The sequence below is a fragment of the Vombatus ursinus genome, unplaced genomic scaffold (assembly GCF_900497805.2).
Source record: "Vombatus ursinus unplaced genomic scaffold, bare-nosed wombat genome assembly UNPS02014820.1, whole genome shotgun sequence".
NCBI classification, from domain to species: Eukaryota; Metazoa; Chordata; class Mammalia; order Diprotodontia; family Vombatidae; genus Vombatus; species Vombatus ursinus.
Genome location: NW_020954598.1, coordinates 5,382,540 through 5,398,787, shown reverse-complemented (window position 1 = coordinate 5,398,787; position 16,248 = coordinate 5,382,540). Strand labels below are relative to the sequence as shown.

At 38.4% G+C, this 16,248-nt stretch overlaps 1 protein-coding gene across 2 annotated transcripts; it reads right to left on the bottom strand.

Moving 5' to 3' along the window:
- Positions 1-2,906: 2,906 nt before the first annotated feature.
- SEC61G (Sec61 translocon gamma subunit) lies at positions 2,907-14,637 on the bottom strand. 2 transcript variants are annotated; one of them, XM_027836843.1, is made up of 4 exons: positions 14,546-14,637; positions 8,708-8,807; positions 6,641-6,743; positions 2,907-3,085 (listed from the first exon to the last, which is right to left on the bottom strand). In XM_027836843.1, exons 2-4 carry the CDS (start codon positions 8,799-8,801, stop codon positions 3,076-3,078), a joined length of 207 nt encoding a protein of 68 aa, XP_027692644.1. In that variant the 5' UTR covers positions 8,802-8,807; positions 14,546-14,637; the 3' UTR covers positions 2,907-3,075. The 2 variants fall into 2 exon arrangements, with proteins under 2 accessions (XP_027692644.1, XP_027692643.1); XM_027836842.1 differs by lacking the exon at positions 14,546-14,637 and adding an exon at positions 13,426-13,534.
- Positions 14,638-16,248: the final 1,611 nt, after the last annotated feature.

Below are 16,248 nucleotides of genomic sequence, written 5' to 3'. Positions count from 1 at the left end.
TATCTATACTTCATCATAATAAAAACGATAAATTCATGTTGATAGTTATAAACTTTCTATTACTTCTAAGTCTACACTGTACTAAAAAAAATCACCTTACTGAATCCTAAAAATATGATTTTTTTTTTACCATATTTACTTTTATTTTTCTTTATGAGGCATCAGCATGCAGAGCAAAGAGGGAGAGACTCAGTGGTAGTGGTACAGAGTACATATTCTTTTTCTGGGCTAGACACTCAAAATATTGCCATAGTGCTTTAACTTTTCACCCAGCCTCCTTGTTTTTAGTGTCTACCTTCAAATACTGGGAGTCGCAGGCAGCTAGGATAATGAAGGGATAGAATTGTTCCCATCTCATTGGCAATCTTGAACTCCCCACCCCTACCCCAGTTCATGGTTATTTTAGACATGGAAAAACATATTCCCCTCAGAGAAAAAGGCTAAAAGTTTAAATGCTTTCCAATTTACATAAATGAAAATACTTATTCCTTTGACATACCCAAAATAGTAAAATTCCCTTTGTCTTTCCCTACTGCCTCTTATTTCCTTCTCTACCATTGCTTTCCTTTGATTTACATGCTATGTAGATCTAAAGTAATTTTTTTTTACTCCTTGATCAGTTTTATTCTGTTTCTTATTTTAAAAGCCAAATATTTCTGTCAAAACTAAAACATTTATTAGGCATGGTGGGGTAGACCTGTAATCTTTGCCTGGGACAGTCTGATGTTGATGGATCACTTAAACTCAGGAGTTCTGAGTTGCAGTAGGGCTAAAGGCAAACACGGGTCTACACTAAGTTTGGTACCAATATGCTGAGCCAATAGGGGAAAAGGGAGAAGGGAATGGAGAATCTGGTAGCATCAGAAGGGAGGAATCAGCCCAGGTCAGAAACTGCAGCTTGCACACTGATCAACAGCAGAATCAGGCCAAGGTCCTTGTGTAGCTATTGCACGTGTAGCCTGGGCAAGATGGAGATTCACTCTCAAAATATTTTAAAAAAAAATAAGTTCCTTCCTCTTCGCAGCCATTGATTACTTTCTATGCTGTAGTCCAAAGAGAAACGATAGTCCAACACTCCTAGCACAATGGAGTCACTGGGACATTTTTTGTGGCAGATAATTGCCAATAACTATATTTTAGGTGAGAACATTTATTGAGCACTCATTTTGCTTAGTACACACACACTAGATGCTCAGGCCTTTGGAAATGTTAATAAAAACTGAAAACATAGAAAAGACTAATAAATATCTACAAGAGCATGTAGATGTCTTTAGAAACTTGAGACATAAAGAGGTTGGCAGCTATTATCTATGTACAATAGTAAATATTTTCATCCCTATAATTTTACACAAAATGTTTTTATACTAAATAAAAATTATGTGTATATGTGTGTATGTATGTGTATACATATATGAATATATATACACAGATATGTATATATCCTATTAAGGTTAAGCTCTGGTTGGTTCTAAAACTTACTGAAGTCCAAGACTGGTGCCAGATGACATTAATCTAGAGTCCAAGGACCAGGCTGGCTAGGTTTAGAAAGGTTCACCAGGTGATTAACCTTTCTTTCACCATAGCAACTCATGAAATGGCTAAAATGTTAAATGCATAAAGTAGGTATGGTAACATTTTACCTATCTGGATCTTTATATGACAAACCTCCCTTATCTGGAGAACTTTTCAAGATCCAGGAAGTAAGCAAAAAGGCCTTTGAGTAGCAAAATATAATTAATGCTCCAAAGTGCTTCAAGTCCTCATTCTAATTCAAAGAAGCTTGTACAACAAGCAGCTTTGCAAACCCACAGATGAAGGTTGGAAATAGGAAATTAGATGAGGGATGGGATGGAAAAAAGAGATATGGGTAGTATGGGATATTAAAAGCTATATTATAGGTAGGCAAAGAAAAATTTTAAAAACTGAAGACAAAAAGCAGTTCAGTTAGAGTTCCTCTAGCATAGGAGCCAAGTAGCTATTTATATACAACTTTCCATACTTTAACAAGTCCTAGCTGGAACTCAAGGGTAGGGGTATATCCATCATTATATTTTGACAGAATACAAAAATGGATATTCATAATGATGACCTTGAGTCTAAGAATGGTTTAATTATGTTCAGGATCAGGGAAGTATGTGAAACATTTTAGAAAAGTTTCCAAAAAATATGGTTCCCATAAAAATCGATTTTGACTTCAATGGATAAGCTTTCAGAAAATTTGGCCAACCAAGTTCATTCCTCCAGGATCTCAGAGGGTTGTCATTTTCTTGTATAATTTCTAAAAAAAAAATTTACTGGATACTAAGGACCAATTAACAAGACAAAAACCTACAACTTTAATTCATTAATGATTGAAAAACTCAAGAAATGCAATAGTAAATCTGATTATTAAAATATCATTTGGGAAATTATAGTAAAACATTTTAAAAGGAAAAATGAACATTTTAAGAAGGGAAAAATTTATGGAAAATATGCTACATCAATCATATACATCAGGTCAATTTTTTATAAAATTAAGTACTAAAGCAGTCACAATAATCCCACCAATCTTCCAAGAGGACTGATCATTGATTTACCTTTTTTCCAATTTGTTACTTGAGCTGTTCCTTGTGGAACGCAAACTTTTATAAATGTTGGCTATCACTAACCTTCACTAGCTCATTTCATTTCATTACAGGAATTTACAAATGAGCTCTGTCATCTTTCCTAAGAAAATCCCCTGCTATCTTATATCTTCTATCCACCACAGTTCAATGTTTCACTCTTCTACATTTTCCCTTACAGCTGAAATGGGAAATCTGCCAGAAAAATCAAACTGCCTATGTTCCTTTAGGCTAAGAAAAAGTATGGAAATTATGGCAACCAATTATTTCTCGTACAATAAGGAGGGTCAGACAAACATTCAATTGTGGGGGAAGTTCAGATTTCTGTAAAAGTTATTTTAATGCAGACACTGAAAATACCACGGAGATAAACCACATATGACAAAATTTTTACTAAATGAACAAAGCCAACACCTTCCCAACCCCAAACTTGTCCATCAAGCTTGAAGCAGTAAATGTCTTCCAGAAGTATTCAGCCACCACTGTAAGACAAAAAAAAAAAATAATAAAAATTAAGTTTTGAATATATTTTATTTTAGCCAATCAAAATAAAACAATAAAATGAAACTAAAAAATAAGCATACTTTTATATAAATGAAAGGTTATTATTTCAGAGACAGTCTTCACATTAACACAAGAAACCCAATATACAGTGTCATTCACTCATTCACTTATCTAAACATTTATTGAACATGATAGGCCATAAAGAATCAGTTTTAATAGCCAAAAGGTACCTCAGAGATCTAGACTAGTAGATCAAGGGTATGCCAATGACCTAGTATAGCCTGATTTTAGCAAAGCTTCTTATAGTATTCTCAAAGATTTACATATGAACTTGAGAACATTATAATAAAGTGATGTTAGGGAAAATGGATCTGACTGGAAATGCTAGTAGAATAAATTCTAAGACGTCAGATTATATATATACACACACACACACACACACATACATATATATATAATTTATTTTAACATATGTGTATATAAGTATGTATGTGTGTATATGTATATATATGAATTTTTACAAGGGAAAAAGCTGCCTTGTGGCAAAAAGGTCAGCATAATCAAGTCTAGCTTAAAAGGTCTGTTCCATAGTTAAAATACAGTTTAAAGTTTATCAACGTATTTTAAGACTTTATTATAAGCACAAGAACTTGAAGTAATTAACCTGTATCCCTATTAAGGCTTTACATATACCTTCAGGAAATGATGGTATTTATCTATTGTATGTATTTTTGCTTTGTCTAACATACCTATTTTTCTAAGCTATACCAGTGACTCCTTTAGATTTGTGTTAAGTCTAGTTCTGAAATCAAATGTTACCTCTGCTGTGATGTTACCGCTGCATCTCAAGTCCTGCTAGCTTATTTGTATAGTTAAACCAGTATATGCTCTTGTCTACCCTTGAAGAACAGATATGGCAGCTTCATAACAGAGACTATTCTGGTTTGCATGTATTTTGTTTTGAAATCATTCATGGACGCAGAAACTATTCTGAAGAGTTCAATAAATTGGCTAGTTAACTACCTTTTTAACCTTACAAGACAGGTGGCCCTATCTTTGAAGGAGATAGGGAAATAATGATTCAGTTGGAAAGTCAGAAGCAGATTATCTTTTCCCTCATCCCCAAACCAACACACATACAAACACACAAAAACCCTGGTTAAATAATTGCAAAAAGATAATTAATAGACTGATGGAGGATGTCCTCTAATATATGGAAGAGATCTCTAGTGGTATGCCAAAAAAAGGTGGGAGGATTGGGGGGGGAGGTGACAAGAGTGTCTGTCCTGTTTAATATTGTTTTCCTAATGATTTCCAGAAAGATATGATACACTTATAAAATGTTCAGGAGAAGCTAATAACTGAATGACAGGATCAAGATTTAAAAGCCTAGGTTTAAAATTAATAAGATGAAATTCACCAGGGAAAAATTAAGTCCTACACTTAGGTTCAAGTTAGTAAGCTACATAGATGGAATAGCTAGTGTGGGAAGAACTAACTACAATCTCAATATGAGCTAATAGCATAACTGACAAAAAAACCTTAACAATCTTAGGTTATATTAATAATAAAAAGATAGTATTCTGGAATAGAATAGTCCTTTCATATACATATAGGGACAGTTAAGACCATGGTACCGCATGCTTAGTGATATAAAAAGTGTTAGATTCTTAAGAAGGACGTTGACAAACTGGAAAACATCAAAAGATGGCCAATATTAGAAGCTAATGTTTATATGGTGTACTAAGGTTTGGCGAAGAGCTTTATATACCCAACAGCTGAAAGAACTAAGAATATTCAGTCTCGTGGAACAGACTTAATAAAGAAAAGATGACTGTGATCCAAATATTTGATGTGCTATATTATGAGGAAGACTTATTTGAGAACTAAGTATCAATGAGTAGAAGCTACAAGGAAGCAAATTTCAGTTCAATATAAAGTAGGATGATTCTGATAATTAAGATAATTCAAATTTATATAATGCCTTAAGGTTTACAAAGCACTTTCCCCACAATCCTGGGAAATATAAAGTACAAAATTATCCCCATTTTACAGATGGGGAACCTGAGGCTCAGAGAGATGAAAAATTCTACCCCATGATAATACAGCCTAGCTAATTCTAGCTTGGACACTTACTGGCTGTGTCCATGGATAAATTATTTCACTGCTCTGAAACTTAGTTTTCCCTCCTGTAAAACAGGGAGGTTAGACAAGATGATCTCTAAGGCCCCTTTATAGCATCCTTTCAAAGGGTAAGTGTCAGCTAGAAAGTATGAACGCAGGTCTTCTAGAAAGTATGAACGCAGGTCTTCTGACTCTTTTTAGTATAATGATAATTGCTAACACTTATACATATGCTTTAAAGTTTGACAAAGCTTTCTATTTATTATCTCATTTGTTCCTAACAACCCTGTGAGGTAGGTCCTCTTATGATCCCCATTTTATAGATGAGAAAACCAAAGGTCAGAGAGATAAAGTGGTTGGTCCTGTGGTCACACTTAGGACTTAGATGCAGGGCTCTCCTATGTCAATATGCTTTTCATTATTCCAGGTCTCTCCTTAATTCTAATGAAGTAGTGACCTTAAATGAATACGGAATAGACTACTTTTTAAGGAAGATGACCTCCCTACCTTAACAGGAAGTGTTCAAGCAGAGCTTTGATAGACAATTGTCAGGGGTATTGATGAGGAAACTGTCTTGCAAAGGTTAGGCAAGGTGTTACCAAAGATCCCTTCTAACTGTATGATTCTAAGATCACACATTAGCTGTCTTTTATCTAATTTAACTCATGTTAGAAATCTATACAGCATTTATATTCACTCATTTCTCAACATTTATAAGATAACCTCCACTAATAGTAGTACATTAGTCTGTTTGAAGTAGGACAAAGTACTCAGTATGAAAATTAAATCCAGAATGTCTAATTGTAATCTTTCAGCAGATGGATTATAGAAAGGAAAATGATCAATATGATAGTTATAAAGGACAAGGGGAAAATATTCCATATAATTTCCAATATAGACAGTTGATGTATATATATTATTGCATTATGAAGCCACACTACCTTTTATTAAGTTCGTGAAGTCATCTATCACATAGCACATATCAACTTTAAAAAAAGATTTTTGTGGTATACTCTTAAGTTATTGCTGCCTATTAGTAAGATTACTTTTCTCATCAGAAGTCAAAAAAGTAGACTTGATAATATTCCATTTATAGGTTATTAATTTCTAAAGGATGAATATAAGACTGTATTTTTACAAGTTAAGATACAATAGTTAACAATGAACATTAAGGCTAACAGACTTTTAAAAATACTGACATTTCATTCAAATGCTTACAAAATTTAAATATACTTTCAAAAAATAACTTATGACAAATATGAAAGCACTTTGAGAACTATAAACTGATTTGTATGTTATTTTTAAGTACAGACTACACATGAAAACAAGTCCTCAGTTATACCTAGTTAACTCAAATAATTACATACTTAATTCCAACTAAGAAAGTTTATTTGATAAAAGTTACTTACACAATGATGTTATTAATAGGGATATGGATCAACTTAACAAAAAAGCCAATGAATCCCATTATAGCAAACCCTATTGCTGTTGCCATAGCGATCTTCTGGAATTCTATAATTAAGAACACAGATAACTCACTTTATTTTCTTTATACTTTGAATGGCATAACAAAAAAAAAACACCACAATGGTCAAGCATGATGTGTAATACATAACTAAAAAACAGATTCACTCTTGGTTACTGGATGTACAAATTTAAATAAAATGTGAACATACATTCAAAAATAGTCAATTCCGAGGTATCACCTCACATCTAGCACCCTAGCCGATAGATGACAAAAGATGGAGATGGTCAATATTAGTGGGATTACGGAAAGATAGGGACACTAATAACACAAAGTAGGTGGAGCTGTGAATTTGTTCATTCATTCTAGAAAGTAACTGGAAATTATGCTAAGAAGTGACTAAAATCTCTGTCTCGTGTTCCAGAAATCCCAATATTTGATATGTATCCCAAGGAGTTAAAAAACAGAAAGGTCCCAGATATAAGAAAAAAAGCTGCACTTTTTGAAGTAGCAAAGAACTGGAACAATGTAGTTGCCGGTAGACTGGTGGAATTGGTTTAACAAATTATACAAGAATGGAATGGACTACTATTAAGCCTATCATAAGGAATGAAAAATAGGAAGAATACAGTGATGCAAAGGTAAACATAATCTGATGAAAAGTGAAGTAAATGGAACCAAGAAAATGATAAATATGACTACAACAATGCAAATAATAAAGAACAAAAAATACTGAAACTGGATACAGATATTTGATCCCAAAGGAAAGATATGAGTAGACCCCTCTCTCCTTTCTTTGAAAGATTATGGGTGTGAACCACTGAATAATTCTGTTGATGTGATAGTGAGCTTTGTGAAATTATGTTTTTGTCCTTTTTTATTCTGGGTTACAAGGCAGCAATCTTTTTGGTCCCAGGACCCCACCACTCTCTTAAAAATTTAAGTCCTCCCCCCAACCCTGAAAAAGAGATTTGGTTAACTTGAGTTACAGATATTGATATTTAGCAATGTTACAGATTAAAATGTCTTAATATTTTTACAAAAATCGTTTTGATTTCATGGACACCCTGAATGGGTTCTTGGTCCATCCACACTTTGAGAAGTGCTGTAACAAGGTATAGTTTCAAGTGGTAGAGGAAAATGAAGGTGACATAGAAACAAAAGATCAATAAAAATTAATTTTAAAAAATTGAATAATGAAGTTTGCTTAATTCATTAATTCTTTAGTTTTGCCATAAAACACCTGATACTTCCAGAAAATACAAAAATAATGTTCTTATTAGGATTAGCGATAAATTTTTTGCAATAAGCAAATATATATCCAAATATAAATCCACAAGATGACAGTTTAAAATACTAAAAAAAAAAATTGGAAATGAAAGGATAAATTGGTTTAGGAAAAACCAGTACTCGTCTGAAAGACTGGTAACAATGAACCAGAAGGTAAGTTTGGATTAGCATAATTTAGGCAAAGAGACCATATTCACATACTTGATAATAAATATAATGTTCTAGTTTAGGAAGAAAGGATTTATTAATAGAACAAATTCCATTATGCATTCATTGTTTAATCTATTTGCTGTGACTAAAAATAAAAAACCAAAAACCAATTAAGGTATTCCAGAAAAAGAAATATGGGAAGCAGCTACTTAAAAATTTTATAATAATTAGACGACAAAGAGAAGAGTTAATGAGAAGGAAGGAAAATCTGGGACTTTCTTTTATGCTGTAATGATGAAACTAAAAGAGGTATACAGATTAGGGGGAAGAGGTAGGTACTTGTAATTGAAACCAGTAAGTACTCAGGCTAGTAATACTCTGTCCCCAAGAAATCCTACAAAAGAGAATAAATAGGGTGAAAAAGGAATTAAAATGTTCAATTGAGAAAAGAATGCCAAGGAAATTCATAAAGATAAAGAAGAGATACAAATAAGGAAAGTTAAAAACAAAAAACAAACAGAGGGAGGGGTAAACAAAAGTAAGAGTTAAGCAAGTGACTGGAAGCCTTTACCTTTTCTATCTGGCTTGGTACATCTTTTGACAAGTCGAATTGAGTCCTTCACAAACTGCCGACTAGGTTCAACAAATTGCATTACCTGATCCATGACTATCTGTTTAAACAAAGACACAGTAAATTAAATTAGCTGTATGCCAAATGTCTGCTCATTTGGTTAGATCACAGCACTAATGAGGTCACAGTTAGGAGGCCAATTAAGATTGAAAAAGGTATTTCAAAGATCAGAGTAGAACTGGAGATACAGGGGTACAGTTACAACATGATCTCCACTTGGGACTATATTTGCAACCACCATTATGAAAACCAGCAATGCTGATGAGACCCAAGAATACAATCTATTGGCAGCTAGATGGCACAGTTGATAGAGCACTGGGCCTGGAGTCTGGAAGGCCTGAGTTCAAATCAAGCCGAAGACACTAAGCTATGTAACCAAGAGGCAAGTCACTTAACTATAGTCTGTCTCAGGTTCCCCCCTGTAAAATGGGAATAACCGCACCTACCTTGAAGGGTTGTTGTGAGGATCAAATATTTGTAAAGCACTCAGCACAGTACGTGCTATGTAAATGCTTATTCCCTACCCCCTTTAAGTTCACAGAACTCAGAGACCAGAAGACTTATGGTATAGGTGGGAGGTAGAGGGAGAAGGAGATGGGTGAGAGGGAGGTGGCAAATCTGGAAAGGGAGTTAAGGAGGAAGCAGGAAGCTCTATCTGAAGGACTGTTATGATGACTATGCAAAATATCAATTGATATAGAAACAGTGCTTCAGTGGATTGAGCCCAAAGACTTGGAAAACTTGAAAATTCAGGAAACTTGAGTTCGAAACCTGCCTCAGATACTCAATAGCCATCTCCACTGCCCAACCTAGCTGCCCATACATGTGTGTATGTATATATGTATGTATACACACATACACACACACACACACACACACCCAGACACTAGCTATGTGGTCTTGGACTAGTCACTCAACCCTAGTAACCTTAGTTACATCATTGGTAAAATGCCCTGGAGAAAGAAATGGCAAACCACTCCAGTATCTTTGCCAAGAAAACCCCAAATGGGGTCACAAGGAGTCAGACAGGGCTGAAACGACTCAACAAAAACAAAATATACATGTGTGTGTATATATATGTGTGTGTGTCTGTGTGTATACAACTACACTATATATAGTAAATTACTTTGCATTCTTCACAGATAATATAGTAAGAAGAGACAATCACTTAATCGTTTAACTTAATCACGTAACTGTTTACTCATCTGTAAAATGGAAATAATATCACCTGTTTCACAGAAGGATTAAATGAGTTGTGAAAATTAAATGAGTTAACCTAAGCAAAGCACTTCTGCAAATTTTAAAATGCAATAAAAATGAAAGTCTTATGTTACTGTTATTATTAATGGTTTACAAAGCATTTGACACACATCAGCATAGTACAGTGGGAAAAGCACTGGATTCATAGTCAAGGGACCTTAATTTTAATGTGGGTTCTGAACACTGCCTGTGTGACCTTGGGCAAATCACTTCAGTATCTTAGTTTCTTTCCTTATCTGTCAAATGAAAGGGTTGTATTAGAGGACCTCCAGTCATCTTCAAAGTCTAAATTTATGATCTTAACAGGTTTCTACCAATTATGATTGTAGAATACACTTGAGTTATAAATCACATAGGGTAGGTATATGGGTAAAGAAGAGTGTGGGATAATTCAAACCATCTCCAATGTCAATTTTGACAAGAGGGAGCAAACTCTGAACCTTTTGATTAAATTGTTAAGCTCACTGGCTTATTTCATTCATCTGTAAAACTGAGGAGGCTGGACTAGATAACCTCTAAAGGGTCTCATCCCACTCTAAAGCTATGAAATTAATACATTATACACTTTACCTCTTAATGACCTTGAGCCAAAGATTCCACTATCCTCTTAACAACTCAGAATTCTATTTCATTTGTAGGTGAAATTTGTGCTCCACTTCTACATACTATCTATAAACCAGTATCTGAAGCACTGCTTAATCACTCAAGTTTTAGAGGTATCCCTATCAGAGCATAGGATAAAGGGCCTCCCCTTCCTTTTCAATTAAAATTTTTTTCAAAATATTAAATTAATATATATTAAATATTATTAATATATATAAAAACATGCCATCAATACTTAAAATGAGAGAGCATTTTGTAACCATATCATCATCATTACTTCAATATGAAGCATCCTTCAAGTATTTGCTCTTTCACTGGAATATTTCCTTTACATATGTGGGACTTGGAGTTTGTAAGACTTGGGTTCAAATCTCTAATATTTTTGAAACTGTGGGCAAGTCACTTAACCTCTGAACCTCAGTTTCCACAGATATAGTATAGGGATAACAAGATCTGGCTCATGTTTGTTGTAAGGCTCAAAAACATAGATGTAAAAAGCTATGCAAACCTTAAAGCACTCTATAAATAAATGCCTATTACCACTGCAGACCAAACCTCTACAATTCAGCACTCTTAGCTGCTACAGCTAAAAAATGTGCTATCCTGTGCCCAAATTGGCCATGAGCCTCTCTGATCCATTTCTGATAGATACTATTACTGTTGTTACTACTGATTATTACTACTGCTACTACTAGACGTTTTTCTAGTTCGACAGGGAAGGAAATAAGCATTTATATAGCATGTACTATGTGCCAGGCACTCTGCTAAGTGTTTTTTTACAAACAGAATATTCCATAGATTGGAATAAGCCAGCATAGCTTTCAAAAACATGGGGTCACTTCTATACCATTATGAAAGAGTAAGGTTTTATGGAGTATTACTATTCTCTGAAAATCCAATCAAAAAATTCTCAAAACACTTTTTTTTTTAATGGTAGGCAATGGAGTTAAGTGACTTGCCCAGGGTCACACAGCTAGTAAGTGTCAAATGTCTGAGGCTAGCTTTGAACTCAGGTCCTCTTGACTCCAGGGCCTGTGCTCTATCTACTGTGTCACCTAGCTGGCCCCTCTCAAAACACTTTGAGAGTTACCAGTTCAATCAAAGCCCATGCAAGGCCTGAAGCTTAGACTCTACAAAATTACTTAGTATTTTATATGTGTATGTACACTGTTGGTCAGTGGTGTCCAAGTCTTTGAAACCTCATTTTAGGGTTTTCTCAGCAAAGATACTGCAGTGGTTTGCCATTTCCTTCTCTAGCTCATTTCACAGATGAGTACAGAGGCAACCAGGGTCACCCAGCGAGTAAGTGTCTGAGGCCAGATTTGAACTATGGAAGAAAAGTTTTCCTGACTCCAGGCCTGGTGCTCTATCCACTGCCCAACCTAGCTGCCCATACATGTGTGTATGTATATATGTATGTATACACACATACACACACACACACACACACACCCAGACACTAGCTATGTGGTCTTGGACTAGTCACTCAACCCTAGTAACCTTAGTTACATCATTGGTAAAATGCCCTGGAGAAAGAAATGGCAAACCACTCCAGTATCTTTGCCAAGAAAACCCCAAATGGGGTCACAAGGAGTCAGACAGGGCTGAAACGACTCAACAAAAACAAAATATACATGTGTGTGTATATATATGTGTGTGTGTCTGTGTGTATACAACTACACTATATATAGTAAATTACTTTGCATTCTTCACAGATAATATAGTAACTGCAAAGTAGTTTTGTATTATATACACAGTGTATATATAGTATTATATAGGCAAACTGTTTTGTGTATATAATCTTTTATGAGTTTAAGTGTTGTTTTCCCCAAGTACAACCCAAATTTCTCGAGAGGAGAGACTGTTTTTGTCTTTCTATGCCTAGAACGTAGGGAAGAGAAGTGCCTGGCAAAAAGTAGGTTTGTTAAAAGGTTGTTATTGTTTTTAAATGCTTGTTGAAATGAATGAATTTTGGGACACCCTATCCTAAGGGACAACAAGGAAGAAGTGTAAACCTGTCCGATAGGCAAGATCCTAAAAAAGATGAAAAACTTGGTTCAATCCGTTGCCAACGAAGGAGTGCTGCAAGCCAAAAACATCAGTGCCCGGGCCCGGGTTCAGCCTGGAATCATCCTTATCAGGCAACTTCATTCATACCAGAGAACCTGAGCTTTGGGAGAGACCTCCGAGATGATCGAGAGCAACCCCCCCCCACTCACGGGAACTGAGCCTCGGCGTGACACGCCTTGCCTCCAGTCACCCATCGCCGGCTCCCCTGGCTCCCCCTGTGACTCCCCCAGCCCCTACACCGCCCAGGAGGCCACCCCCGAGGGGCCCCTCTCCCCGCCCCGTGCCCTGGGGTAGGGGCCGCTGTACCGTGGCAGGAGACGAAAGTCTCCAGGGCAGGCCCACCCCACACAAGGACGCCACGGAAGAGGCCGAGAGGGCGGCGACCCAGGCCTGGGCACGGAGCCCCCAGCCCTGCAGCAGCGCGGCTCGCCAGAGGCCGCCCTCGCCCTCCGGTCCGCAGGACGGCGCGGAGCGGGCTCTTCGCCGCCACATGGGGCCGTCCTGCCAGTGCGACCGCCCCAAGGGGCCGAAGCCCCGGCCGGGAGGCGGAGGCGGAGATGGAGGCCGGGCCGGGCCCGGGGAGTCTCTGTCTACCGCACCGCCAGCGAGCCGCGGCCTCCGGCAGAACCGACGGCTCCTGGCGGTGGTCCTTGGCCCAGTGCGCGTCACAAAGCGCCGGGGCGCGCGTGCACCTCAGAGCCCACTGCCCCTCGAGACCCCCTCACCTGCACAACTGATGCTCCAAGCCCAAAGGACACGTAACCACTCCGAGGAAAGCTGACTACCAGGGGCAGAACCGGAAGCTGTCAACCATTCCCCCGCCCTCCCAAACCGGTCACAGCTCCAACGGCAGCACACGCTTGCGCAGACGCAGAACGGACGCGACGCGTGCCTGCCACGCAGCTCCCGGAAGTTTCACTTAGACCAAACCAGTTGTTAGGGTCGGGTTGCTGTGGCAACTGCTCGGCCCCGCCTAATATTCGTCCAGTAGTCAGAATTTTTCCCTCTCGCCGTCTCACTTTCATGAATTTTGGCTTCAGGCGGCCTCCGTTCTCTCTCCTTTCTCGGGCTGCCTGCGCAGACTCGGAGAGAGTTTGAATCTCGCGGTGTTTAGCCGCGGCCAGCGCAATTCCTACCAGCTGTGTCCTTAAAGGAAGCTTAGTGTGGGCTCGGGATCACGGCTGCCTTAACCCCTGTCTGCACCCGTTTCTCGATTTCCCGGGAACCTCCCTCTCTCTGCTTGGGGCAGATTATGAAGCTGAGGGGGCTCAAGGCACCCTGCTCTGGGGGGGGGGGGGCAAACAGTGACTGCCCTCGTAGGGGGCAGATCAGGAGCCGGGCCTTGAGCTGAGGTAGTCGAAGAACGTCCAGACCCCTTGGCCCGGGCGGAACAGACCGCAGTGGAGTATTGGCGGCGACGTCTGAATTATGAGACCATAATCTGAAAGCTAGAAAGGACGGTTCTCTCATTTTACATAAAATAAAACAGGCCTAGAGAGGGGAGGTGACTTGCTCTTTCCATCTCACTCCCACTCCCCAAATGAAGGAAGGAAGGTGGGCCGGAAACAGGCATTTATTAAGAGGTGCCAGGCACGGTCCTGAGGAAAGGAAGGGAGCATCCCTCCCAAGCTGCACGATGGAAGAGGAATGTCAAGATACCCTGACTGGATTGATGGAATTAGGCAAAAAAAAAAAACCGCAATGATTAAGTGGCTTTTATATGCTGTAAGGTCCGGAGTTCCCCTGGCTTTGGAGCCCTGTACCTCCCCCATAACCGTGGGATATTCTTTTGATGCCGAAAGAAGAGGCCACGGATCTCTAGATGGATCATAGGTGAATACTTACAGACAGGGGCAGTCTTCGGTCTGGGGTGAGAGACAGTTCTGTGGATCCCCGCTAAAGAACCCCAAAATCCTCATAGTAATTATAGAAAACACGAAGGCAGGAGGAGCTAGAAAGTGTATCACTACTGATTGGTGGATACTTTTGGTTTTCTGTTTAGTAAGGAGCTTGGGAGTTTAGCCAGTGTTATGCCCAAACATGTTTATGTATATTGATCATTTCCTGGTCACAATATTCATGTTTTGGCTTTCATAGGTCGTAGTATCTTAAGTTTTGACTCAGTGCCTAAAATATAATTGTAAACAGGTCACCATGTCTGGCCTCCCACCTTTCACAGAGTTTAAGTTTTTGTGGCTTTTCACTTATTATTGTATTTTAGGTTTGTTTAGTTCCCCACCCCCCCCAATCAAGACCCCACATATGCTAAATGCTTGGGATAAAGAAAGGCAAAAAAAGCTGGTCCCTGTTCTTAAGGAGCTCACAGTATAATTGGGGAAAACAAACAACTGTACAGCAAGCTTATAGCTTGTATACAGGATGGAGATAATTAAGACACACAATAACACACAGGCAGTATTAGCCACACTGGAATTCACAAGACAATAATAGATTTAGAACTGGAATGGACCTAAAGGTCACCTGGGACAGCAGAAGGCCCAGAGAATGGAGTGACTTGTCAACACGCATTAATTAAATGCTTAAAATATGCCGATCACAGGATGAAATGATAAAAACGAAACAGTCCTTGCCTTTAAAGAGCTTATATTCTAAAGGATGTACATGTATATGTTTAATATATACAAAATGAATGCAAAGTAATTTGGGAAGGGAGGGAAGCCAGCACAAAGGGAGCTCAGGCCAGGAGGGGTGGGAATTAGGAAAGGTTTCATGCAGCAGTGGCAATTGACCTGAGTCAGTAAACAAAGCCAAGAATTATGCTAAGAGCTAGACACAAAAAAAGGCAAAAGCAGGTGACTGCTTTCCAGGAGCTCATGTTCTAATGGACCTTGAAGGGAACCAGAAATGGTTTAGAGGTGGAGGTTGGAAGGAACTGCCTTCTAGGCATAGAGGTCAACCAGTGAGGGCTGAGAGAGAAATCTTGTAGGCAGAAAAACAAATATAGGTAGTAACAGAGAAAAGGGTTGAACCTAGGTCATAGAATCACGGAAGAGATCTCAGTGACCACCTAGTCTACCTCGTACACTAAAAGGAATTTTCACTATAACAGCTGACATCATCCAGTGAGGGGAAATCCACCAGTCAATCGTACAACAACCATTTGTTAAATACTGAGCTAGGCACTGTGATAGGTGCTGAAGATGCAAACACAAGCAAAAAGAGTCCCTGCTCTCAAGGAGTTTATTTTCTAACGGAAGAAGACAACACAGAAGAGGTGGCATGGTGGCAAAGTCCAGAAAATTAGAAGCAGAGCCAGAACAAGAATGAAGGCTTGCCAGGTCTTTCCCCAAAAATGGAGGCCAGGAGGAACTCACCAATGGAACAAGGGGGCCACAGGGGGAGGGGGACAAGACAGCCCATTCTACTTTTGAATGGCTTTATTCGGAAGTCCTCTGACATCAAGCCTAAATTGACCTTCACAACTTATACCTGTGGATCCCATTTTTCTGGACAAACAAAACAAAACAAATCTAATTCCTCTTCCATCTGACAGGCCTTTAAATATTTAAAAGACAGCAATCAAATTT

Excerpts from the sequence above, each read along its gene's own strand:
- SEC61G (XM_027836843.1), bottom strand. The coding sequence starts at position 8,801 with ATGGATCAGGTAATGCAATTTGTTGAACCTAGTCGGCAGTTTGTGAAG. Across the intron at positions 6,744-8,707 it reads TACCAAGCCAGATAGAAAAG|AATTCCAGAAGATCGCTATG; the intron begins GTAAAGGCTTCC and ends TCTTAATTATAG.